Raw genomic sequence first — 25,664 nt, 5'->3', positions numbered from 1 at the left:
TTTGCTTTTTTTCCCCCAGCAGCAGTGTAGCACACAGTATACAGAAGCTCGGAGTTGGATCTTCATTAAAGTCCTACCTCTGACACATATTGGTTACATAAGCCTGGACAAATCACTTAATTTTTCAGTGTGCCAGGTACTCTTTACAGCTTTAATATGAAGAACACTTGCTGATCTGCACTAGTAGAGAGAGTTCCTTACCCCAATAAAATCACAGGTATGGATTAAAAAAAATAAAAACGAAAAATTATTTGTTCACCTGGAATAAGTTTTCTCCTGGCCATGGCAGCAGCTCTGTGGGACTCATATTCTACAAATGCAAATCCACGATTTTTGGTCTTATCAGTTGCACTTGGATAAACAATGACATCCACAACTCCTTCTGTAACTTTCTTCATTTCATCAAGTATTTCTTCTTTTTTCTTTTCTTTGGGAATAGCTCCAATAAATAATCTGCAATTATCCAAACTTACACACACACCAATAAATTTCCCTGGACGAATCTCATAATTATTAAGAATTCTAATGGCTAACTGGGCTTCTTCTTTAGTTGTATACATCACAAAAGCATATCCTCGATTTTCACCACTAAACTCCATCATAAGTCGGAATTCATATATCTTTCCAGCTCTTTCAAAAACAGGAACTAATTCATCTTCATACATATCACGAGGGATCTTTCCTACAAAAACTTCACACCCTCTAGGTGGAGGTGGACCTTCCCAACCTGAAAGGGAAACATAATTTTCAAGGAAGACATTTGAAAAAAATACTTGTTCATTGGTTTCTTATGCAGAGATTGCTTATTATTTGGAAATAAGGTCAAGATGGTATCTATCTATACCTTGGTTTTACTGATTCATTCTCACTTCCATTACTCCAATACCCACTGTTCATCCAATCAAACTCCCAAAGTTGCCAACTACTCCCAAAGTATGATAGAGTAACAAAAAAGGGACTTAAAAAAAGAGTTTCATTTCTAGCTCTGCCCCTTAATAGCTTTTGCAGTCTTTGGCAAGTCAATTAGCCTCCCTGGGCCTCAGTTTCATGATCTTTCAAATGTGGGGGTCAGACTAAATGATCTTTTATGTAATATTCCTGCTCTAACTTTCTATGATTCTAAAGTAGACAGCTCCCATTAGCCTTTCATTACAACCTTAAAATTGTTTCTTAGTTCCCATCATTACCCTCGCTCTCCCAAAGCTGGTCCTCTAAAATAAACAAAGAGTTGATGGACTAGCTATGAGAAAGTTACAGTAGAGAAAAATATTTAGGAGCTATTTTTTTTCTTTCCCAAAGATTAAACATAGTTAAGGGGGAGGCTAGAAAGAAAAAAAAATTTCTGAAGATACTTGTACTAGGCAAGAAGATATTCATAATCTGAATGACTAAAGTATGGGATTAAAAAGATTTGGTACATAGACAATCCTCACCTGGAGGTGGCCCACCAAATTTCCTTTGTCCGTTTTCTTGAACCATGTTGTAACCAGTTTTTTCCATTAAAGCTAACAAGGCCGCTTCATTCTGAGTTCCAGTCCGAACTTTGCTGCATCCATTTGCTACATCTAGATTTTCTTCATTCATAGTTGCGATTTCTATGTAAAAAGATTTTTTAAAATGTTTAAAGTGCTATACAGTAGTATAGTTTTTAAGCTATATTCCATACCACTATAATCTTATGATCTCCACTGGTTCACAGAAACAAAGTGTAGTCATTATGACTAAGAAGTCTGCTATATGTTCTACCTACTCTAAAGCTCTGCCCCAATACTACAGCAAGCATCAAGAGTACTAAACCTCATGAAGGGAAAACAATTACTTAAGAGCTTCACAATCTCAATAAAAGTCATGGTGTGAAAGTGACCTAAGTTCTCAAAAGATACAACAGAGCACAAGCTCTATCCAATCCAACCCAAATGAGTGTGTTTCAAATACTTGCCCTGCCTAGTTAAGATTGAAATTATTTATCAAGTACTGAACATACTAATTTCATGTTAACATAAAACCATCTACTAAGGTATCGATGGGGTGTGATCTGCTTCAGTGGAAGAAGTGTTTTAGATCTTTTGAAATATTAAAGTATCTTGTATAAGAAATAAATTTTCAGGTTCTTTAAAATAATTTATTATTTGGAAAACTTGGCAAAATGACATTTACAGTCTGTAATCAACATCATAAATACCAAACTGGTTTTCTTGTTTTTTCTTGTCTCACCAATAGAACACAACCTATCCATAATTTATAACATTATATAGATGTCTAAAGCTTAGAGAGGCTAAATAATTTGCCCATGGCCTCCTGTATTTTTCCTGAGTAGAATGTAAGCTAGCCTATCCCCAGAGTCTGAGTAGGAATTTAATAAATATTTTTGAAATTATTTGAACTCCTGTAATGGGAATGCAAATTTGGAAGATCTTCCCTGCCCCTAGGCTAAAATGCACCTGAAGCCTGGGGAGGGAGGCTTGTTTTTCAGTAGATACTTCTTGATTGGCCAGTGAGTCAATAAGGTTGTTACATTCTCTGAGCCAGGAGAAGGCTATATAAGCCCTGATGTGTAGCTTTGTTTTGGGGCTCACTTTGAGAAGTGTTCTGTGATTTGATCTGAATTCTGGGAAGCTGTTGTTGAGAGTCCCCCGGCTTTGAAAAAACCCAGATGTGGAAACCCAGATGTTGACTGGGTATGGATGTAATGGTTGGACAGTTTGGAAATCTGTCTACTTGATCTGTTTCTGTCTTGATAATTCTGGTGTATGCTTTGAAGTTCGGGGTGCTGACCTCTTTCCCCTGAACAAGGTAAACGATATATGTCTGACTGATTAAAGTAAGCTTGTTAACCCATTTTGAGTTGCTTTCCTTTAACAAAGCAGATCCAAGAACCTGTATGGGCAGCAAACCCTGAGGACGCGCTTGGGGTGCTTGCTGCTACAACTCCTGACCCCAAAGCCAAAACTCTATCCACTATAACAAGCTACGTCTATAATCAGACATCCCCCACCTTTTCTTCCTTTCTTCCTTTTTGGTCTAGATATGTTATTTCATCAGTAAAAGGAACTATTACTTCAGAAATTCCCCTCTACTAATGCAGAATGGGAGTTTTGCATGTCCCATTCTGCAACCTGAGAACTATCTACAGCACTTAGAAGTTGTAACTTCCCCAAAGTGATAAGAGCTAATATGTATTAACTAGTATGTATCGAACTTAAACCTGGACCCTTCCTTATTCTAGCAATGACCCTCTATCCATTAGCCCTGCCATCCCATCTCCTATTCTCAAATCCCCCCCCTCCTCAATCTCTACCCAAACCAAATCCGATTCCAACTTTGCTCACTCCCTCCATTGTGCCTATTGGAATTCCCATAACACAAAAATAATAAATTGCATAATCATCTTTCAGTTTTCTTCTATCCACTTGCTCTAAGCTTGCCTTCTTCCCACAAACAACTGTATCCTTGACTATTCTCTCTAGCACTAGCTGTACCTTTATTCACATTCCCTAAGCCACTGATCCTTCAAGATCAGAAAACACCTTGCTACCCAGTGCTGCTTCTAGAGTCTCCCTCTGACACCAATACTCAGCACATAAATCATGGTGGCTATGGTCTACTCTATATTATCTCCCAAATTATTCTCTCTCCTTTTTAAAAATTTTACAATTTTAACTTTTTCCCAATTACATATAAAAACAATTTTAATACTTGTTTAAAAAATGTAAGTTCCAAATTCCCTCCTTTCCTTTCCTCTCTCATTGAAAAGGCAAGCAATTTGATGTAGGTTTACACATGTGCAGTCATGCAAAACATATTTCCATGTGAGTCATATTGTGAAACAAAATACAGACCAAAAAATAAAGAAAATGTATGCTTCAATCTGCATTTGGACTCTATTAGTTCTTTCTCTCCAGATGTATAGCAATTTTTTTTTATCTTAAGACCTTCAGAATTGTCTTGAATCACTGTATTGTTGGGAATAGCCGAGTCATTCAGTTGATCATCATAAGATACTGCTATTAATGTATACAATGTTCTCCTTGTTCTGCTCATTTCACTTCACATCAGTTTATGCAAATCTTTCCAGATTTTAGTATTCCATCACAATCATATACAACAACTTGTTCAGCCATTCCACAATTGATGGACATCCCTCCAATTTCCAATTCTTTGCCACCACTAAAAGGGCTACTGTAAGTATTTTTGTACCTATAAGTCCTTGTCCTTTTTTGTTTTTTCTCTCTCTTGAGATACAGACCTAGTAGTATTACTTGGTGTAAAGCCCAGAGGACTGCTGCTATCAACAGCTTTCAGGGTTCTTATTACACAGTATAGTGAACTCTCTATTCAGTAACAAACTAAGACAAAACATTCACATAAATTAAAATACAGCATTTACAATGTTATGGCTTAACAACTTATCACTAAAGTGGCCACATAGGTTTCACCAAAGTGGTCACATGGTTTTATAAACAAAGTACATTCATTTAGTAACAATCATTCTTAAGGAGGCAAGCCTCCTTAATTGACACAAAGTACTGAGGTCAAAAGTTTTCCTCCCCTACGTCACATTGTCTTCATTTCTTCAATCAAAAAGTCTTCTTTCTTCTTAATTAGAGATTAGTTTCCAATCATCCTTAATTAGTAAGTCCTTAACTCAATCATCTAAATGCAAAGGTCAAAGCTCTCCACCCCTAGTAAATCATGATCTTCTCAATTTGCATTAAATATCCAAAGATAGGTCTTTTCATCTTGACTCCAGGCTGGTTCTCTGCTTCCATGGTTCCCTTTCGTGGTCCCAGCTCCTTGTTCAGTTCCTGTTCCATATTGAAGCTCATAGTGTCTGGTCTACCTCAAGTCTTTCACAGTTTCTGTTCCTGGGAAGACAAAGCTTAACAAAGCCACAATAACATTCACCCATGTTGCCAGCACCCTCATCAATTCACTTTCTGCCTGTGAAATCAACATAGACCCAACAATATCTGAGAAATCAACACAAATCATCAGTATAGTCCCCAAGACCTCTGAAATCGTCAGCAAGACCCTCCTCCAGGATTTCTGTAAACATATAACAAAAAAATCCTCTTTCAGGGCTTCTGAACCAGTAGCAAGGTCCCAGGGCTCCTGTAACAACAGCACCATCCTCTATTAGCAGACAAATCTGATAAAGTAACATCGAAACAGACAGACAAAATACCAACATCACAGCCATGCCTCCTCCCAGTTCTCCTCTCTTCTAATTTTCTTCAGTTCTTCTCAGTTCGGGTCTCAGTTCTCTTTTCTCTCTCCAGCAGCTCTGCATCCACAATGCTCATTCCCAGAAGCTCTCTCTCTCTCCCTCCCTCCCTCTCTCTGTCTCTCTCTCTCTCTCTCTCTCTCTCAGCAGCTGCTCTGTCTCCACAATGTTCTGGCCTCTCTAGCTTGGGCTTTTCTTTATGTAAGGTATTAGAGCAACTCCCTGTCCTGCCCATCCCTGTTAAGTTCATCCCACTGTGGGATTCACAAGTTCTGGGTCTTAATACTTAACACAATCTGGAACTAAGTGCTAAGTACCTGTTAGCTTCCCAATACAAAGGAATCTTCAAATTCCATTACTATTACACTTGGTCAAAAGGTATGCATGGTTTTATAGCCCTTTGGGTATAGTTCCAAATTACTCTACAAAATGATTGAACCAGCATATAACTTCACCAAATCACCAATAGAGACACCATTAGTGTCTCATTTATCCCATATCCCCTCCAACATCTGCCATTTTCCTTTTCTGTCATATTAGCCAATCTGATAGGTATGGGGTGGTAGCTCAGAGCTGTTCTAAATTCATATTTCTCTAATCAATAGTGATTTAAACCATTTTTATGTTACTATAGATAACTTTGATTACTTCATCTGAAAACTGCCTGTTCATATTCATTTGTCAATTTAGGAATGGATCTTATTTCTACAAATTTGACTCAAGGTCTCTATATATTTGAGAAATAAAGTCTTTATCAAAGAAACCTGCTGTAAAAAAATTGTTAGTTATGATTAGTATGTTTTTCCTCTATCCTATTTCCCCCTTATTTATCCTACTCTCTCTCTCCTTTAACCCTGTTCATTCTCAAAAGTGTTTTGCTTCTGACTTTTACCTCCCTGAGTCTGCCCTTTCTTCTATCAGTGCCTCACCATTCCCTTCCCCTCGTACTTTCCTGGATGTCAAGACAGATATTTCTATACCCAAGTGAGTATATTATTCACTCTTAAAGCCAATTCTGATGAGAATAAAGTTCATGTACTCTTCCCCATCTTTTCCACTGGGAAAGCTCTTTGGTGCCTCTTACATGTCAAATAATTTACCCTGTTCTACCTCTTCCTTTCTCCTTCTCCCAGGGCATTCCTCCTCACCCATTAATTTCATTTTTCTTAGGGAATAATCCCATCATATTCAACTCAAACCCATGACCTGCACCTATTTATACTTCCAACTGACCTATTACGAGAATGTTTTTAGGAGTTACAAGTATGATTTTCCACATAGCATAACTCTTTTCCAAACTTCTCTCCCATTTTTTTGAAGAACTAAAACACCATTTTTCCAGTTATAAGCCTTATAAACTTAGCATGACCCTAAATGCCTTCCTCATTCTTCCTCCCCCCACATACCTAATTAGTTAACAAATCTTACTGTTTACTGTTTCTATATCCAGTCTTTTGCATCTGACTGCTTTATGTTCCCACAGGTCCGAATCATTTCTCACCTGAATGACTATAACAGCCTTCTAAAGAGTCTCTCCTCACTTCAATCCATCCTATGTAGTCGCCAAAGTTATGTTCCTTAAGCAAAGATTTAATTTTGCTGCTCCCCTACTAAAGCACTCTAGTAGCTCCCTCTTGCCTCTAGGATTAAATATAAAATTTTCTGTTAGACTTTTAAAGCTCTTCACAACCTGCTTCCAATCTATATTTCCAAACTTTTTTATATATTACTTCTTTTCTTGCATTTTAGGGTCAAGCCAAAATGGCCTTTCCTCTTTTCTTCATACATGGCACTCCTGCACTGAAACTTCTTCACAAATGGAATGCATTCCCTCCTTAGGGCCACCTCACAGAATCCCCTTATTTTAAGATGCAGTTCTATACAAAGTCTTTCCTGATCTCCCAACTGCTAGTACCCTTAACACTATATATTTGGCTACCTTGTATTTACTTTGCATTTATTCTGTATATACTTCTATGTATATATACATAATATTTATATATGATATATACTATATGTTATATATTTATGTATGTATACATGCATAGTCCTGATAGAATATAAGCTTCTTAAGGTTAAGAATTATTTAATTTTTGTGTGTTTTTAGCACCAATGCCTATCACTGTGCCTGGAACAGAGCAGACACTTAATAAATGCTGTTTTTATGGAGGTCATCTCTGTCTCATAAATATCATACTCAAAAAAAATGTTATTCTGCTCACAAAAATTAGTGAAGATGTAGAATACTAATAGTTCTTTCCCAAGAAATCCACAAATAGGCACCCAATAATTCTAATATTATTCTCTAATGAATCTCCAGAAATTCACTTTTTGAACTTCCTTTACTATTCTGTTTCCCAGTAAGGACCTAACTTTATATCACAGAATATACTGGGTTTCTGAACTTTCCTTTCCCAATTTCTGACTAACCAGGTTTATGCTGAACTCTACTGGAGAAAAGCAATCAAGATATCAGGGTGGTAAGCACAGTGAATAACAACTGAAACTGGTAAATCATTACATATAGATAAGCAATGTAATAATGGCACAAGAGATAGCAAGGTGAGGACCCTTAATATGACTGAATGTGTTTATACACATAAAAATTACAGAACATAAAAATTCAGTTCTTTACAAAGAAGAGTTAAGAAAAATTATTCTGATATTTTTTCTACAAAACAACTGCATTTTTATTATTGTTTTTTTAATGGTTCCCTATGAGTCACTAGTGTAAATTTATCTCCCAATGAGAAAATTTCCTCCAACCAATTAATTAAGTCACCAATGCAGACACCAAAATGTGGCACTGAATCACCAAGTGAGCATTAATATTAAATGAAGATAAAAGTATTCTGGAAATCACAAGTCAATAAAACATTTAAGGCAATTTATACACAATAATTCAAGAATGCTTGATGAAACAGATCAGGAGTGAATTGTTTCAATTGCAAGACTATCTTTTTCTCAGTATCTCATCATAACATCTTATAAGCTCCTCGTTTCTTTTAGCTTTTTGCTAGTTTTGACCTTTTCTCTGAAAAGCTGACACTGCCTATATACACAGACAGCCAACTTGGAGATACTTCAGTAACAAATCTAATCCAATTTCATTTTTTGTTATGTTATTTGGTGCTCACTATGTGCATTACCTACCAATTCTTTTCTCAAAGTATTCAGGATATAAAGTTATAATACTGTGAAAGTCTACAAGTCTTTGATCTCTTATTACATCTTCCCAAGTCACGTTTTCCCACTTTTTTCTCACCTTTCTAGCCTTCCCTCCACCTTTTTAATGAAGTCACCAAATTTTTTAAAGGTTAGAGTCATACGATTTTTTTTAATTTTTTAATTTTTAATTCGTGAATATACTGCAATTATTTATTTTCATGGTGGGGTTTTTTTTGCATATGTTTATTATGACTACTACAAGACAACCAAAAAGCCTATGACAAATATTTCTATTTTTGTATGTAGGGTGTCTGATAAGACCATGTCTCCATTTTTTATTTTTGGTCTCTCTGAGGAATGTCATTGTTGTTCAATTGTTTCACTTGTTTCTGACTCTTCATGACCCCATTTATGGTTTTCTTGGCAAAGATACTGGAGTGGTTTGCCATTTCCTTCTCCAGCTCATTTTATAGATGAGAAAACTGAAGCAAACAGGGTCAAGTGACTTGCTTAGGATCACACAGCTACTAAGTGTTTGAGACCAGATGTGACTTTAGGATGATGAGTCTTCCTCACTCCAGGACTGATACTCTATCCACTGTGCTATCTATCCATTTAGCTGCAACCTCCTCATTTGTTCTGGTTTCATTTACAGAAAGAATAGGAAGACTAACTGATTCGGCTTCTCCAGCAATATATTATCCCCTTGTGGGTCACTAGACAAGGATCTTACATTTAAAGTACCAACAACTAAATTAAAAGTTTGACATTTTAGAAACTATGTTTCTTAGAATCCTCTTTTCCCATTTCTATCACGCTGCTATTACAGATGTAGAAAGCAAACAACACAAGACTGAAGCATTTTGTATTTTTCTGTTTCATGAACTGCCACATCGAATCAATAATCACCTTAATCAGATTACTTGTGAAAAAAATCCTCTCTGTATTTAGCTACGACAGTCCTCAGAAAGCAGACTCATCCTATTATCACAACCATAACTGAAGTCCTTCCAGCATGGGAGAACCTGACAGGGTTTGCCATTCACTGGACTAATCTTCAAGAAGTCAGGGTCATCTCTGTGCCTAGATGAAGCTTTAAGGTAAGATTCTGTGGATTAAATTATTCAAATAAAATATGATAATAAAAAATGAGAAATGGACAACAGAAATCACATCATCACTAATTACATAAATTTTATGCAGATTTTAACTAGTATAAAATCAATTACCACAACAATAAAACCAAATGAGCACTGAAATGACTTTGGAAATACTTGACATCTGGAAGGGGAAGACATGCAGACAGTTGCAGCAAACCCTTGTGACATAATTGACAACTGAAGAGATGATGGCCAAAGGCAGCTTAGAACACAAACTCATTTATAAAATCTTAAAAAGGATGATGGATCATTAGTAAAAATATTGTTTCCTAATGAGAAGCAATAGCAAGTAAAATCTATTTTAAAGATCTTAGCAAGAGATCTGATAAAGCAAAATCATCTCAGGGGTAATTTAAGGGTAAAAATGGTAATTTACAGGTCACATGACCAACAACAAAAGACTAGACATTCTGTCCAGTCCCCCATTAACTTGCAAAAACAAACAAACCCAATGAGGAATTAGGTGCCATAAGTAGAGAAATGTGCCCATAGGTCAAAATACCAGAGTACAATAAGGTAAAAGTCCTATGAATTCCCAATGTTGAAAACTAGTCCCTTACCACGCCCAGAACCTATAACCCTTACACATTCACTGAAGTCTCTCTCTCAACATACCTTGACATGCACATGCCCTTATGCCATGATTCTGTGGCAACAAGTAATATTCCTCAATTCTGACCAACCACTTGCTGATAAGATGGAAGTATAATAGGATACAGTTGCACTTATTCATGGAACTAAAGAACAGAAAAAACAGGAGTGGGGGGGAAAAATGGGAAAGGGGAGGATGGCAGCACACATTGCTGTACCAGGCCTGAAAGGAGATTGGCTTCCTACTGGAGCAAGTCATCTGTGCGTGCACGCATATGCACGCACGCACGCACACACACCTCATCCCCTACAAGTCACTGGGACAGGGACTGAACTAAGCACAAAAAATGTAAATTCCCCAACAAAGGAGGAGACTAAAACAGCTTTGAGGTCTATGACTTTTTCAAAAGAAAAAAGGGAACAAAGTGAATAATTTCTGACCTTCCCAGAAGAAATCAATAAGCAAAATAAAAAAACTTGAATGCACAATGGCTAGTTTATCTAAAAAAGCAAAAAAGAGAACAATTGATTGGGAATACAAACATACTGAAGTGAAAAACCACCTGGAAAAAGAGAAGCAAAGAGCAAAAATGTTAAAAGAACACATGATCTCTATACAAGCAAAACACAACAATCTCAAAGACAGATGTGCTGAGATCATTAACCGTATGTCACACAGAAAAACAAAAACAAAAAAACCCTTGATGCCATAAAGTAAGAATACTAGAAAACTGTCCAGAATTTATTAATATAGAAAATAAATAAAGCATCAACTAAAAAGATTTACAGATCACCTTAAAAAAAAAACAACAAAAACTATGCTTCAAACTTTAAGACCCAGAGTAGCTAAATCCAACAATTCCAATGAAAAACAGTAAAACAAAGAAAAACAGAAACAGAAAAACCTTGACACAGTGGCAGAATTGGGTCCCGTGGGGGATTCTGTAACAGGAAATAGGGATTCTAAAATAGGTATGATCTGATGATATCTGATAGTCAAAGAGATCACTTCCTGGACAACATGACCTAAGAGAAGAAAACTAAAAGAGCTACTAGTATCCAGAAGGATGGGAATGCCATGGACTCAGAAAAGATATTCCATCCAAGTGGCAAATGATGACAGAATAAGGAGGGCATAAACGATAATATCAGCAACACAGGGAAATTTTCTACCATATTATGGTAATAATATTTCTATCCTAACTCCTCCAGTAATTAATACTTTATAAGAGCAATGGACAAAAAAAATGGGGAAAGGGAAAAAATAATAAATAATAAAATCTACAAGGCAATAAATCAAAATTAGAAAGAACTCAAAATAAGTTATCTTAGTAGTTGTACTTCCAAAAGAAGGAGTAAGTATAAAGACTATAATTAAAGAATAAAAGTTTGGAATTTACAGAAAGGGAAGGGAAATGATGAAAAGGTAAAGAAATCTTTTTTTAGAAAACAGTATGGAAAATTGGGGGGAAATCCTAAAATGAAAAGAATTGGAAGGTGAAATAAGGAGCAGGAAATATTTTTAACTAATTATTCAACTGAGAAAAGAAAAAAAAGAGATAAAGAATTATATAACTAAATAAAATGCAAAGAAATCAATAAGTAAAACTCCAAAAGTAGTGAAAGTAGTGACAAATGAGGGGGGTTACAAGTTGAAAGGGAGTGGAAGAGAACCTGTTGGGTACAGGGTTGCTTTAAGGTAGATTAAACAAAAATAACCATAGGGACAAAGTACCGTCTGGAACTAGAACAAGCAACAACAACCAAAAAATCCTAATTAAAAAAGAAAAAGCAATATTAGAGAAACGAGAAAAATATAAATGTAATTCTCAACTTTAAATGTGAAGAGATTAATCGATGCAATGAAAGGTGTGAGCCAGACTGGATAAGAAAATAAAACCCCACAATGTCATACTTACTAGAAAATGAAGAAAACTGGGGTGGCCAGGTCGCACAGCAAGTAAGAAAGAGCACCAGCTCCAGTGTCGGGATGACCTGGGGATCAAATCTGGGCTCAGATACTCAGCACCACACCCAGAAGTAACTGGCCATGTAACCTTGAGCAAATTACTTAACCCCGATTGCTTAAAAAAAAGAAAATGAAGAAAACTGACATACAAAAATTAAAAATGAGAGTGTGGAACAAAATTTGCTACACATCAGGTGAACCCAAAAGGAAAAGTTGTAATCATTCTATCAGACAAAGCAAAAGCAAATATTTACAATATAAATAGGAATAAACAAAGAAATTACATTAAACAGAAAAAAACTATAGATAAAAAATCAATTATCGAAAGAAATATATGTTCCAAATGTCTTGCTTCTAAAATTATACAAATCCAACAGAAATATAAACAAAAAGTAAAATACAGGAATAAGCAAACTGCTGGAGAAACTTAAGTTAAAAGCTGGGTGGTAGAGTAGCAGAAAGTACAGCAAATTCCCCCACCAAAACTTTAAACAAATTGAGAAAGAATATTAGACCAAATCTTGATCAGGAAACCCATATTTAAAAAATTCATAATGAGTTAATTTTGTAGACCAAATCTGCTCAGGGAAACAAGAGAACTGGGGATACTGGAGAGTCTGGCCGAAGCAGAAGTACTGAGCATTCCAGCTCAAAGGAGAGGTTGTGAATAAGTCAAGAAGTCCCAGAACCATACCTGGGTACTGCAATAGGAACAGATGACAAGTGGCATCTCTTTTACCTACAACACTAAGTTCTCAGTCACAAATTGAGAGAGAAACTGAGCAGATAACCTGTGCCCCAGGGTGGCATTTTGGGGTAAAGACCAGTTGAAAGTTATAGTTGGTATACTAGGGGAGAAGTTGATTATCAACCTTACCATAGCTTCAACCCCAGAAGCAGAGAAAGGTCCAGCTTCTATCCATGTCTAAAGCCTACAGAGGAATAACTAGGGCAGGAATCCTGGACCAAAATGGATCTTGAAGTTCTCACACCTTCAACCAGCAGAACTTCCCAAATGGCTGGTAAGGGCAGAGATGGGAACAGTCTACAATGCTTCTAAGACCCAAATCAAGGTCAGTAACTTACAGAACTCAAGCCAGGTAGCAGCAATCAGACACTGTCCTGTATGAGACTATTTTGGAAGGACTGTGAACTTCCCAGAATCCTAAGCGGTCCTTGAGATCCTGGAATGACAACAGGATCAGCCTGGACCTTCCCTCCAAAAGTGTATAGAGCTCAGCCCTAATACTAAGTTTAAAGTCCGGAAGTAGACTAGAAGAATGAGTAAAAAAAAAAATCCCATCATTAAAAAGTGACAGGGAAGCTCAAAATACAATGACCAAAGAAGAGAATGACTCCAAAACATCTATGAGCGAAACCTAAAAACAAACAAAACAAGAACCTCCCAATCTCCCCCCAAAAAAAACCCACCTCACAAATTGGGTACAAATTCAATTCGAATTCCTGGATGAGATAAAGGAAGAGTTAAAATGTTTATAAATGCAGAAAGTACTGAAGAAAACATTATCTGAAGTAAAATGAGAGCTATGTAAGAAGAACTGGAAAGGCAATTAATAGCTTGCTAAAAAATGGTAGAAAATCTTGACCAAACCACAAACTTCTTAAAAACTAGAATGGATAAAAAAGTCAATGAATGATTCTAAGAGATAGCAAGAAATATTAAAACAGTCAAAAGACTGAAAATAATAGAATAAAATGCAAACAACTCACAAAAACAGATTAAAGAAAAAAAAAGTTTAAGAATCTTTGGGTTGCCACCAGCTATGTAGCACAGTGAATCAGCTGTGGAGTCAGGAGGACCTGAGTTCAAATTCCGCCTCAGGCACTTAACATTGACTAGGCCTGTGACCTTGGGCAAGTCACTTAACCCCAATTACTCTGCATTCCCCCTCCAAAAAGCATTAAAAAAAGAAAGAAAAATAAAAATGCAACTCAAAACAATTCTGGAGTTTTACCTCACACTAAAAAAATAGGGCAGATGACAAAAAACGGGAAAAGTCAATGCTAAAAGGGATTGTAGGAAGATAGGTACATTAGTATATTGTGAAGAATAAAGAATCAATACAACCATTTTGGAAAGCATTTTAGAATTATGCAAATAAAGTCACTAAAATATCCATACCATCTAACCCAGAGATTCCATACTAGGCAAATGCCCCAAAGAGTTCATTAATAAAAACAAAGTACCCATATACATGAAAATATTTATAGCAATGCTTTTTCTGGTAGCAAAGAAGCAGAAACAAAGCAAAGCTCCATCAACTGTGGGATGGCTTAACAAACTGTATTACATGAATATCCTTTTGCTTGTGAGAAATGGTAAATAAATATTAATATAGAAAACATGTAAATAACATGAAGGAATTTATGTAAAATGAAGTAAAGAGAGTCAAGAATACAATATACAGGGGGCAGAGCCAAAATGGTGGAGTAGAAGCAGGAACATGCGTGAGCTCCTGTACCAACCACCTCTAATACGCATACAATATGACTATAAACAAATTTTAGAGTTACAAAACCCACAAAGTGACAGAGAGAAACAAAGCTGGCACTGAGCAGGCCCAGACCTGGGGTGGACCAAACAGACAGAGCAGACTTCAGGAGAGTTAATCACCCAAAGCTGTGGCAATTTCTAGACATCTCAACCCATAAACTCCAAAGAGAAAGTAAAAGATCAGTAGGGAACTCTGGTCAAACAGGGTGAGAGAAGAGCATGCTCCAGCCCCTGTCCCCAGAGGCAAGAGATGGTGAGGCAGCTGCTGAAGCTCCGCTACTAATCATGGCTGTCTCCCGGGGTCCTGGCCTATAGATCATAGGGGGAACAAGCAACCATTCAGATGGTAATTGCTCTTGCTTGGACCTGCTTGGTTTGGAATCACTGTCTTGGGCGGTGGTCCTGGAGTGTGTGGCCAGCGCTTGTGGTGGCTGCAGAGGGTGCCCTCCTCAGATCTCTGAAAACACTTGGGAAAACCCTAGCAACTTGGGACACAGCTCTCTCCACTCTGGAAGCAGAGTTTTACTGTGGCAAAAAGCTCAAAATGCAAGTAACAGGCTGGCAAGATGAGCAAGCAGAGGAAGCAAAATCAGACTATAGAATCCTTTTTGGGGAACAAAAAGGATCAAAACATGAAACCAGAAGAAGTCAACAAAGTAAAAACACCTGCATCAAAAGCTTCCAAGTAAAATATGAACTGGTTACAGGCCATAAAGGAGCTCAAGAAGGATTTTGAAAAACAAGTAGGAGAAGTGGAGGAAAAATTGGGAAGAGAAATGAGAATGATGCAAGAAAATCATGAAAAGTGAGTCAAAAACCTGACTGAAGAAAATAACACCTTAAAAATAGACTAACTCAAATGGCAAAAGAGGCCCAAAAAAGCCAATGAGGAGAAGAATGCCTTAAAAAGCCAAATTTGCCAGATGGAAAAGGAATTTCAAAAACTCACAGAAGAGAATAATTTCCTCAAAATTAGACTGGAGCAAATGGAAGCTAGTGACTTTATGAAAAATCAAGATACTATTAAACAAATCCAAACAAATGGAAAAATAGAAAGCAATGTGAAACATCTCATTGGAAAAACCACTGACCTAGAAAATAGAGCCAGGAGAGATAATTTAAAAATTACTGCACTACCTGAAAACCATGATCAAAAACAGAGCCTAGAAATCATTCTTCAAGAAATTCTCAAGGAAAATTGCCCTGATATTCTAGAACCAGAGGGCAAAATAGAAATTGAAAGAATTCACCAATCACTTCTTGAAAAAGATCCCAAAAAGAAAACTCCTAGGAATATCACAGCCAAATTCCAGAGTTCCCAGGTCAAGGAGAAACTATTAAAAGCTGTCAGGAAGAAACAATTTTACTATTGTGGAAACAAAATCAGGATAACACAAGATCTAGCAGCTTCTACATTAAGGGACTGAAGGGCTTGGAATATGATATTCCTGAGGTCAAAAGAGCTAGGATTAAAACCAAGAATCACCTACCTGCAGAACTGAGTATAATGCTTCAGGGAAAAATATGGTCATTCAATGAAATGCAAGGACTTCCCAGTATTCTTGATGAAACAACCAGAGCTGAACAGAAAATGTGACTTTCAAATACAAGAAGCATGAGAAGGTAAACAGGAAAAAGAAATCATAAGGAGCTTACTACAGTTGAACTATTTACATCCCGACATAGAAAAACAATAATTGTAACTAATGAGACTTTTTTCAATATGAGGATAGCTTAAGGAAATATATTTGTGTGTGTATGTGTATATGTGTATGTATAGGAGGGTGTATCTGTGTATATGTGTGTACATGTATACATAGAGGGCACAGAATCAGTTGAATATGAAGAGATCATATCTAAAAATTAAAATTAAGAGGTGATAGGGTAGTATGTTGGGAGAAGGAGAAAGGGAGAGATGGAATAGGGTAAATTATCTCATATAAAAGAAGCAAAAGAAAACTGTTACAATGGAGGGGAAGAGCAGGAAGGTGAAAGGGAATAGGTCAATGTTACTCTCATTTAATTTGGCTTAAGGAGTGAGTAATATACACATTCAACTGGTTATCTTACCCAACAGGAAAGTAGGGGGGAAGGGGATAAGACAATGGGATGACAGAAGGGAGGCCATATTGGGGAAGAGGGTAGTTAGGAGCAAACACTTTTGAAAAGGGACAGGGTCAAAGTAGAAAATAGAAAGGGTGGAGTGGGATAGAATGGAGGTAAATATAGTTAATCTTTTACAATATAACTATTATGGGAACATTTTACATAACTACACATGTACAACCCATACTGAATTGCGTATCTTCCCAGTGGGGATGGGTGAGGGAAGAAGGGAAAGAATCTAGAAATCAAAAATTTAAAAACAAATGTTAAAAAAAAATTGGTTTTTACATGCAACTGGGAAATAAGATATACAAGCACTGGGGTATAGAAATCCATCTTCCCTACTATAAAGTTGGGGGGGATGGGGGAGGATATAAGAGAGAACAGATTTGGGGGAAGGGGTATTCAGTAGGATTGCTATCTTTGGGTGGGGGTAGGGGAAAGACGGGGAGAAAATTTGTAACTAAAAATCTTGTGGAAATGAATGTTGAAAACTAAAACTAAATAAAAGTTTAATCATAAAAAAGAAACCATACACAACTATAACAATGTAAATTTAAATTACCACAAAATAATAAAAAATGAATGTTGCAAAATTACAAAAAAATAAGCATGGGCTCAAAGAGAAATATGAAAAGACAACTCCCCCCATTCCTTTCAAGAAGTGGGAGGTTCACTAGTAAAGAAAAAAGGAAGGAATACAGAGGAAAATTTTGGTGCCAAAAAACAAAATATAATAAAAATTTATTTTAAAAAACAAAAGGATATAAATGAAAGGAATACAAAAAAGCAGTAGAAAGCAGAGAAGATCTGCAAATATTATAACTAATTCTTTTTACTATCAAGTATACTGACACTACAACAGATAGATTATAACATCATACTTCCAGATATTTATAGGAAAGAAAGAAATGGGACGAAAGAGACCAATAAGGAAGAACAGTTAGACTGGACCAAATGTATATAAAAGGGATATGTGATTCAGGTGGATAAATTTTGAGTCTTAAGGGATCAATTAAGGCATCTGAAGTAGGAGAATATACCAAAAGAGTAGAAAAAAATTAAACCTTATTAAGACCAAAACAAAATACAACAAAAAAGTCAACAACTACCAACCTAAACAGCTACTTTTCCACCACAAAATCTTGGTAAGTCCTTTTCTATGATGAAAGTAGTTGTTCAGTTATTACAGTTATGTTCAACTATTCATGGCCTTGACAAAGATAATTCCAATTCCTTTTCCAGCTCATTTTACAGATGAGAAACTGATACAAACTGGGTTAAGTGATTTGCCCAGCCAGGGTCATACAGCTATTACATGTCTGGGGCAGGATTTGAATTCAGGAAGATGAGTTTTCCTGACTCCAGGCCCAGCACTACCTACTGTACAACACACAACTAGTAGCTATGAAAAGACAGGCATTCCCAAGCAATATCAAAAAATGAACCACAGCTGTATCATTTTATAATTGACTTAAAGATATAGGAAGTACACATTACTATTTTGCTTTCTGTTCACTGACTTTTTTTTTTCTTTTCCCTGTTTACCTTCTCATGCTTCTCTTGCTTCTTGTATCTAAATGTCAAATTTTCTATTCAACTCTGGTTTTTTCAGCAAGAATGCTTGAAAGTCCTCTATTCCACTGAATGACCATATATTTCCCCTGAAACATGATACTCAGTTTGGCTGGGTAGGTGACTCTTGGTTTTAATCCCAGCTCCTGTGCCCTCCGGAATATCACATTCCAGGCCCTTCGATCCCGATCCCTCAGTGTAGAAGCTGCCAGATCGTGGGTTATCCTGATTGTGTTTCCACAATATTCAAATTGTTTCTTCCTGGCTGCTTGTAATATTCTGTCCTTAATCTGGGAATTCCAGAACCTGGCTATAATATTCCTAGGAGTTTTCTTTTTGGAATCTTTTTCAGGAGGTGACCGGTGGATTCTTTCAACCTCTATTTTGCCCTCTTGTTCTAAAACATCAGGGCAGTTTTCTTTGAGAACTTCCTGGAGGATGCTTTCTAGGTTCTTACTTTGGTCATGGCTTTCAGGTAGTGCAATAATTTTTAAATTATCTTTCCTGGATCTATTTTCCAGGTCAGTGGTTTTTCCCATGAGATATTTCACATTGCCTTCTATTCTTTCATTTGTTTGGATCTGTTTGACAGCATCTTGATTTCTCATAAAGTCATTAGCTTCCATTTGCTCCAATCTAATTCTGAAGCAATGATTCTCCTCAGTGAGCTTTTGAGATTCTTTTTCCATCTGGCAAATTCGACTTTTTAAGTCATTCTTCTCCTCATTGCCTTTTTGAGCCTCCTTTGCCATTTGAGTCAGTCTGTTTTTTAAGGTATTATTTTCTTCAGTCAGGCTGTTGACTCTCATTTCATAATTTTCTTGCACTGTTCTCATTTCTCTTCCCAATTTTTCCTCCACTTCTCTTATCTGCTTCTTAAGGTCCTCCATGGCCTGTAACCAGCTTGTATTTTCCTTTGAAGCTTTTGGTGCAGGAATTCTGACTGCACTGTTTTCCTCCTGTTCCATGCTTTGCTCTTTTTTGTCCCCAAAATAGGAGTGTAATGTTGGAATCTTCTGTCTGCTTTGTTTCCTCTGCCTGCTCATTTTGCCACTCAATTATTTGACTTTTGGGCTTTTTGCCACAGTAGGACTCTGCCACCAGACAAGGGAACTTTCATCCCAAATGCTGGGGTTTTCTCAGCTGCCGGAGGTATTAGATGGGTGCCCTCTCTGAGGTCTCCACACACTCTGGCAAGCTGGACCCACACCCCAGGACCTCCACCCTAGACTGCAATCCAGATCCAAGCAGGTTAAAGCAAGAGCGATTGCCCCTCAGACTGGTGCTTGGTCCCCCTACATTCTGCAGGCCAGAAGCTGAAGCCACCATGTGGCGCTGGCAGGCTGTGCTGGCGTCTCAGTGGTTTCTCGCCCCGGGGGTAAAAGCCACACACTCCCACTTACTGGTCCCAAAGTCCAGACTGCACTGGCCTCTCACCTTGTCCTTCGCATCTATGTATTGATAAATCTGGAAATGGCCACAGCTGCTGCTGATCTGGAGTCCCTCTGGCAGGTGGCTGGTCAGTCCCGCCCTGGGGCTAAAGCCTTGGTGTGGTGCTGGGCTCGGCTCCCAGAGTGCTGCGCTGGCTGATTCCTGCCAGCCTGCCGGGCTGTCCTCAGCGGGAGGTTAGCTTCTGTGTGTCATTATGTGGGTTCTGCAGCTCCAAAGTTTGTTTAGAGTCCCCTTTTTACATGGATTGGGGAGGGTGGAAGCCGGAGCCACGGGAAGGTCTTGCTTCTACTCCGCCATCTTGGCTCCGCCCCCTCACTGACTTTTTTTTAAAAAGCAGAGCAAAACATCTTCTATCCAACAAGTTATGACCCATCTATATATTAAAATCATTCAAAATTCCCTGAAAGCTCTAACAAATAACCCTACTTCAGCTACCCTTTCATCATAAAGATCACGTAAGACAGAAACAGCACATATCTACTGGCAAAAGATGCTTACCATTACATTATAGGAAATCTAGTGCATACAGGTTGAAGAGGGTGTCTCTTGGAATGGTGAGATCTTTTAGATAACACCTATTTGAAGGTGTCTGGAGGACCCAGAACACTTTGAAAATTCCTAGTGGAGATAACCACTAATCCTTGCCTTACCACTAACACAGGTAAGACTAAGCGAATAGATTGTCCACTGACCATACTGTGATCTTATAGTTTGTCCATCGATATGTACAATGTATCTGGAACAGTATAAATGGATAAGAGTTAAGCCTGGGGTTGAACAGGGGAGGAGAGCAGAGCAGATTTATTTTCCAAGAAAAAAGGTTAATCCTTTTCCAATACCAACAACCTACTACATGTGGGTACAGGCCAACTAGATATTGAACACAACAGTCTTCAATTAAAAAACAAGTTATGACACACATGGCAACAGAGAGAGGCACGTGACAAATGTAAAAAAGATGATATAACCAATGAGAAACTTTAAATTAAAAAGCAAGTAAAAGATGCCATCAGGGTAATATATGACTAGAAGAGAAGATGGGATGGGGAAAAGGATGACACGAATGAAATAGTGACAGAATATGCCACTGATATTTTCATAATATCAGGAGAAATTGAGGAAAGCCTCCATAATGTTGGGTGGACTCCCTTTGTTTCTGAGTAAATTTTGTACTCCTGTATATTTCTAGTGCCATTTCTTCTGGGAGGAACAGGTTTTTATAATAACATAAAATTATGATATTATAAAAGAAGAATGGAGAAGACTAGCCCAAAAAGAATTCAGAGAAGAACTTTAAAAAGACTTTAAAAATCAAATGAGATTAACAAAATATTTTTTAACATAAGAACAGTCCAAGAAAAACAAGATGATTATGAAAAGAAAGTCAACCAACTAGAAAAGGAGATTCAGAATCTTAAGGAAGCGAACGACTCCTTGAAAATTAGAATTGAGCAAAGGGAAGCCAGCAAAGGCATAAGAGACTAAGAAATAATAAAACAAAATATAAGAATGAAAAAATAGAAGATAATGTGAAACATTTCTTAAGAAAAACTGATATGGGGAAAACATAAGAATAATCAGACTATGGGGCGGCCAGGTAGCACAGCGAGTAAGAGCACCGGCTCCAGTATTGAGAAGACCTGGAGATGGAATCCGGGGCTCAGACACTTAGCACCCACCCAGAAACACCTGGCCGTGTAACCTTGAGCAAATTACTTAACCCCAATTGCTTAGGGGCGGCCAGGTGGCTCAACGAGTAAGAGCACCGGCTCCAGTGTTGGGATGACCTGGATCAAATCTGGGCTCAGATACTCAGCACCACACCCAGAAATAACTGGCCGTGTAACCTTGAGCAAATTACTTAACCCCAATTGCTTAAAAAAAAAAAAAAAGAATAATCAGACTACAAACAAAAAAATAAAAATCTTGATACAGTAATACAGAAAATAATTAAAACTGTCCTGAAGCATTACAAAAATAGGGGAAAGTAGAAATAGAAAAAATCCACTGATCACCACCTGAAAGAAATCCTATGAGGAAAACCTACAGGATTATCATAGTCAAATTCTAAAACCCCCAGCTCAAAAATAAAATATTGCAAGCAACAAGAAAAAAAATTAAATGTGGTAGTGCCATAATACACAACACTTAACAGCAGCCAACGCTAAAAGACCACAGGTCTTAGGACAGTATATATGGAAAAGCAAAAGAACTAGGGTTGAATTAAAAAATGTCATTCCCAGTAAAGTTAAGCATAATCCTAAACTGGAAAAAAAAAACAACCCCCAACAACAAAAAATGGGCATTCAATGAATTGCCAGACTTTCAGGATTCTGTTAAAAAAAAAAAACAACCCTGAACTTAATAGAAGATTTAACATATTAAGATCTAAGAGAAATATAAGGTACATATACTTTTTATATGAGGAAATGTAAAACATATGTCTAAGATTATTATTGGTAGGGGCAGCTAGGTGGCACAGAGAATAAAACACTGGCCCTGGAGTCAGGAGGACCCAAGTTCAAATTCAGCCTCAGACACTTAATCACACGTACTAGCTGTGTGACCTTGAACCCCAATTGCCTTGCCTTCCCCATCTTAAAAAAAAATTATTAATAATTATTTGACTATGACTCTAAAAAGTAAAACCATTTAGGAAAAGGTAAACAGAGTAACTTTTATATAAATGAGGTGGAAGAGGAAGAAGTGACAAAGTGGAATTAGATGGGTAGGAGAGCTAGCAGTTTTAACCCTACTTTCATCAGAAATGGGTTTAAGAGGGAACAATGCATATGTGTCTTGTGTCTGTCTGTATGTATAAAAGTCTTCTAAATTCAGAAAGAAATGAAAGACTAAGGGGATAGGGAGGAGGAGAAGATAAAGGATAGGGAGGGTAAGGGAATAGGACAAGGAGGACATAAAAGGGTGTTTAGATTATGGGGAATAGGAGGAGATAAGGGAGGGTTAAGAAACAAGTTAAGTAACAGAAGGGCAAGAAAGCAGGTAAGAGAGTATAGGAGTCAGGAGGAATAGAAAATAAGAGATATATACAAATATAAAATGAAGATTAGAAGAATTTATTAGAAAAAAGTAGGGGTAATAATCATGATCTCAAAATTAAAGCTAAAATAGATTTTATCAAAAGAGAAAACAGGTGAACTACATTATGTCAGTCATATTAATCAATACTGTTTTAGATTATTTAAAATAACTAGACAGTGTAAGATCAGAATATTGCTGTGGTATAAGAAATGGTTGGTGGACTTAGAAAAATATGGAAAGACTCAGAATGATGAAGGGAAGAGGTTACCTACCTCAGAGGAACAGAGGACAAATAAGTATAGTACGGTCTTACATAGATACATATATCTATATATGAAAACGATTATAGAATATCTATGTATCTATATATGTATGTGTGTATGTATATATGTTTACATATGCATAATATATATATATATATATATCCACATTTAATTCTAGCCTTCTTGGGGGAGAAGGGTAAGAAGAGGGGAAGAAAGGGAAAAATAAGAAAGTAAAAATCATACAGCAAAGAACAAAATAAAACTTGTAAGGAAGATGGACAGTTCTGAACACAGCACATTTTGAATCCTCATGTTCTGCTATGTACATGGCAATGCTTTTCCTTTTTTAATTTTGTATTTAAGTTTTAATATTTGTATATATTGCTTCTTTTTTATTGTGTATTTAAGTTTAATTTAAAAAGAGGAAAAAATAAAATAAAACCTCATTATTAACACATAACGTGTATCACTGGCACATGACAGTAACCCAAGGTTTTCAAAGTCCATGCCAATGGAGCCCATCTCTGGCATATCCTATCAGAACAAAAAGTCCCTCTTCTTCTACCCAAGGACTAGTTTAAGGAAGGTTCTGAAACATTGAGCACTAGAATTGGACATGATGTTTTGTGACTATAGCAACTGATTTAAACCATCCTAAAGTATGGAAGGGTTGTGACCTTCCATCAATGAAGGAAAAAACTACGTGGGTGAACATAGATTCTTTAAGTAGTGAGAAAGTTGGCTAACAGTTGATATTAAGTGGATCAAGAATAAGTACACAACTATAATAACTTACAGAAAATCTTAAACACTACCATGCCTTTATGCTTCAATTTGATCTAGAGCAAATTTCAGCAACTTCTTTAACTCAGAACATTAAAATCTACAAATGCTTAGAAACGACCCAAGTCAAAAGCAGACAGAAGAAGAAAAAGGTAATGAATAAAGGAAAAGGAATAAGGGAAAAGGAACAGAAAAACAAGTGAAAGAAAAAGTTAAGATGCATACAGAGTTAAGATGCCTACAGAGTACATAAAAGGAGGATATGATAGAGGTATAAGGCAACCTGCCCCACCTGATTTTTTCCTATACATTCACTGTTGCGGTGAGTATAGCATTAAGCCTAGAATTGGGAAGACTTGGGTTCAATTTTTATTTCAGACACTTAATATCTGTATGACCCTGGGCAAATCTTGTAGCCTCCATTTGCCTTAGTTTCGAGGAAATAATATCAACTACTTCCCAAGGTGTTGTGAGGATCAAATGAAATAACTGTAAAGCACTTAGTACAGTACCTGGCACATATATACTTATTCCTTCTTCCATTTCCCCCAGTAACAAAGATCTAAAAACTTGGCCCCAGAGAAAAATTAAACTATACCTCCCCCTCTTTGCACAAGCAGTGAATTACTGTAGGATATTGACTATACCATCAGATACAACTGATGTGCTGATTAGTTTTACTGATTTTTTTTCCTTTTAAAATTTGTTATTCAAAAATTCATTTGAGTCAGGGAGACAGATTATGGAAATTAAGCTGACACTAAATCTTAAGGTATCAATAAAAAAAGATGAAACTATAAAATTATGTTTCACCTCATCTCAATGCTACTGATATTCTCTGTGGCTCAGCTGCTTAAGTAGATGCCAATAATAAGCGACTGCTCAAAGACCCTGTTATGCCAGCTGCTGAAGGAGAAACAGAGATTTGGAGAAATCTCTCTTATATGTCAGCTAATTATTGCAACTGAAACAGAGATCCTAGATCACAGTATAAAATTACAGCAATTTGGGGAGAAGCATGTTTTAACCTTAGAAATGTTATCCCCTCTTCTGTAAGTTCACAAAAAGAGGGAACCCTATCTTTTTCTATGCTAACCCTCCCCCCATTAAGAAAAATTCAAAATCCAGTGTTTTGCTTCATCTTTTACTGAACCATGCTGTCCTGCCAGACATTCACTAGGTTGCTCACTTCTCATGTGAGGATGTTATATTGGTATTGTTCTCCCAAAAAGCCACCTTGGACTTCATCTGGTTTTCTCTTCCTGCTGCCTATGAAGTTTACAGCTATATATCTATACATAGATATGCTTACATATAGTTATCACTTAGGTTCTATTTGAGTGAATTCTGTATTCCTTTATTTCTAAGTCATTTCTCATGAAGAAAAAAAGCCAAGTTATTGGACACAAAAATTGTATAATTTACTTTGCCTTAAAGTAGCACTCTCATAGGTATAACCAAAAAAACAAGTCATAACTGACATAGTTGTAAAAGCAATAATCTCCAAAGTTCCACTGAATCTTAAGACAGCACTAAGATTCACCCCATTGCTTTGCATCCAAAATTCCTTTATCTACCACCTCCTAAAGCCACAAACAAAATAAAAAGCAACAATTAAAAGAAAACTTTTGCATATCCTTTGTGAAGATTTTTGAAACTAATTATCACATATAATAAACTACCCAGTAATCAAGCATTAAATTTCAACCTATGTAATTAGTCCTCCAAGAAATCAAAGCTATTGGTTGTTGCTACTGTTTTTGCTGCAATCAATCCTAGAACAAAATAAGTATAAAACCAGACTGGTATGAGAAAG

General features: G+C 36.8%; 1 protein-coding gene across 6 annotated transcripts in view; it reads right to left on the bottom strand.

The window, feature by feature from the left end:
* The window catches only part of RBM46 (RNA binding motif protein 46), a 73,496-nt gene that overhangs the window by 41,150 nt on the left and 6,682 nt on the right, over positions 1-25,664 (bottom strand). For all 6 annotated transcript variants that reach the window (XM_069105598.1, XM_069105592.1, XM_069105595.1 and 3 more), the window contains 2 exons: positions 1,434-1,595; positions 260-727 (listed from right to left, as the gene is read on the bottom strand). In XM_069105598.1, coding sequence (XP_068961699.1) covers positions 260-727; positions 1,434-1,584 — 619 coding nt within the window. In that variant the 5' untranslated portion in view covers positions 1,585-1,595. The remainder of the gene's footprint in view (positions 1-259; positions 728-1,433; positions 1,596-25,664) is intronic.

Source organism: Petaurus breviceps, unplaced genomic scaffold (genome assembly GCF_028583685.1).
Source record: "Petaurus breviceps papuanus isolate PSGF00001 unplaced genomic scaffold, PetGlider_PUasm1.0 76, whole genome shotgun sequence".
Classification (NCBI taxonomy): Eukaryota; Metazoa; Chordata; class Mammalia; order Diprotodontia; family Petauridae; genus Petaurus; species Petaurus breviceps.
The sequence above is the reverse complement of the archived record's forward strand: the minus strand, read 5'-3'. Positions and strand labels throughout refer to the sequence as shown.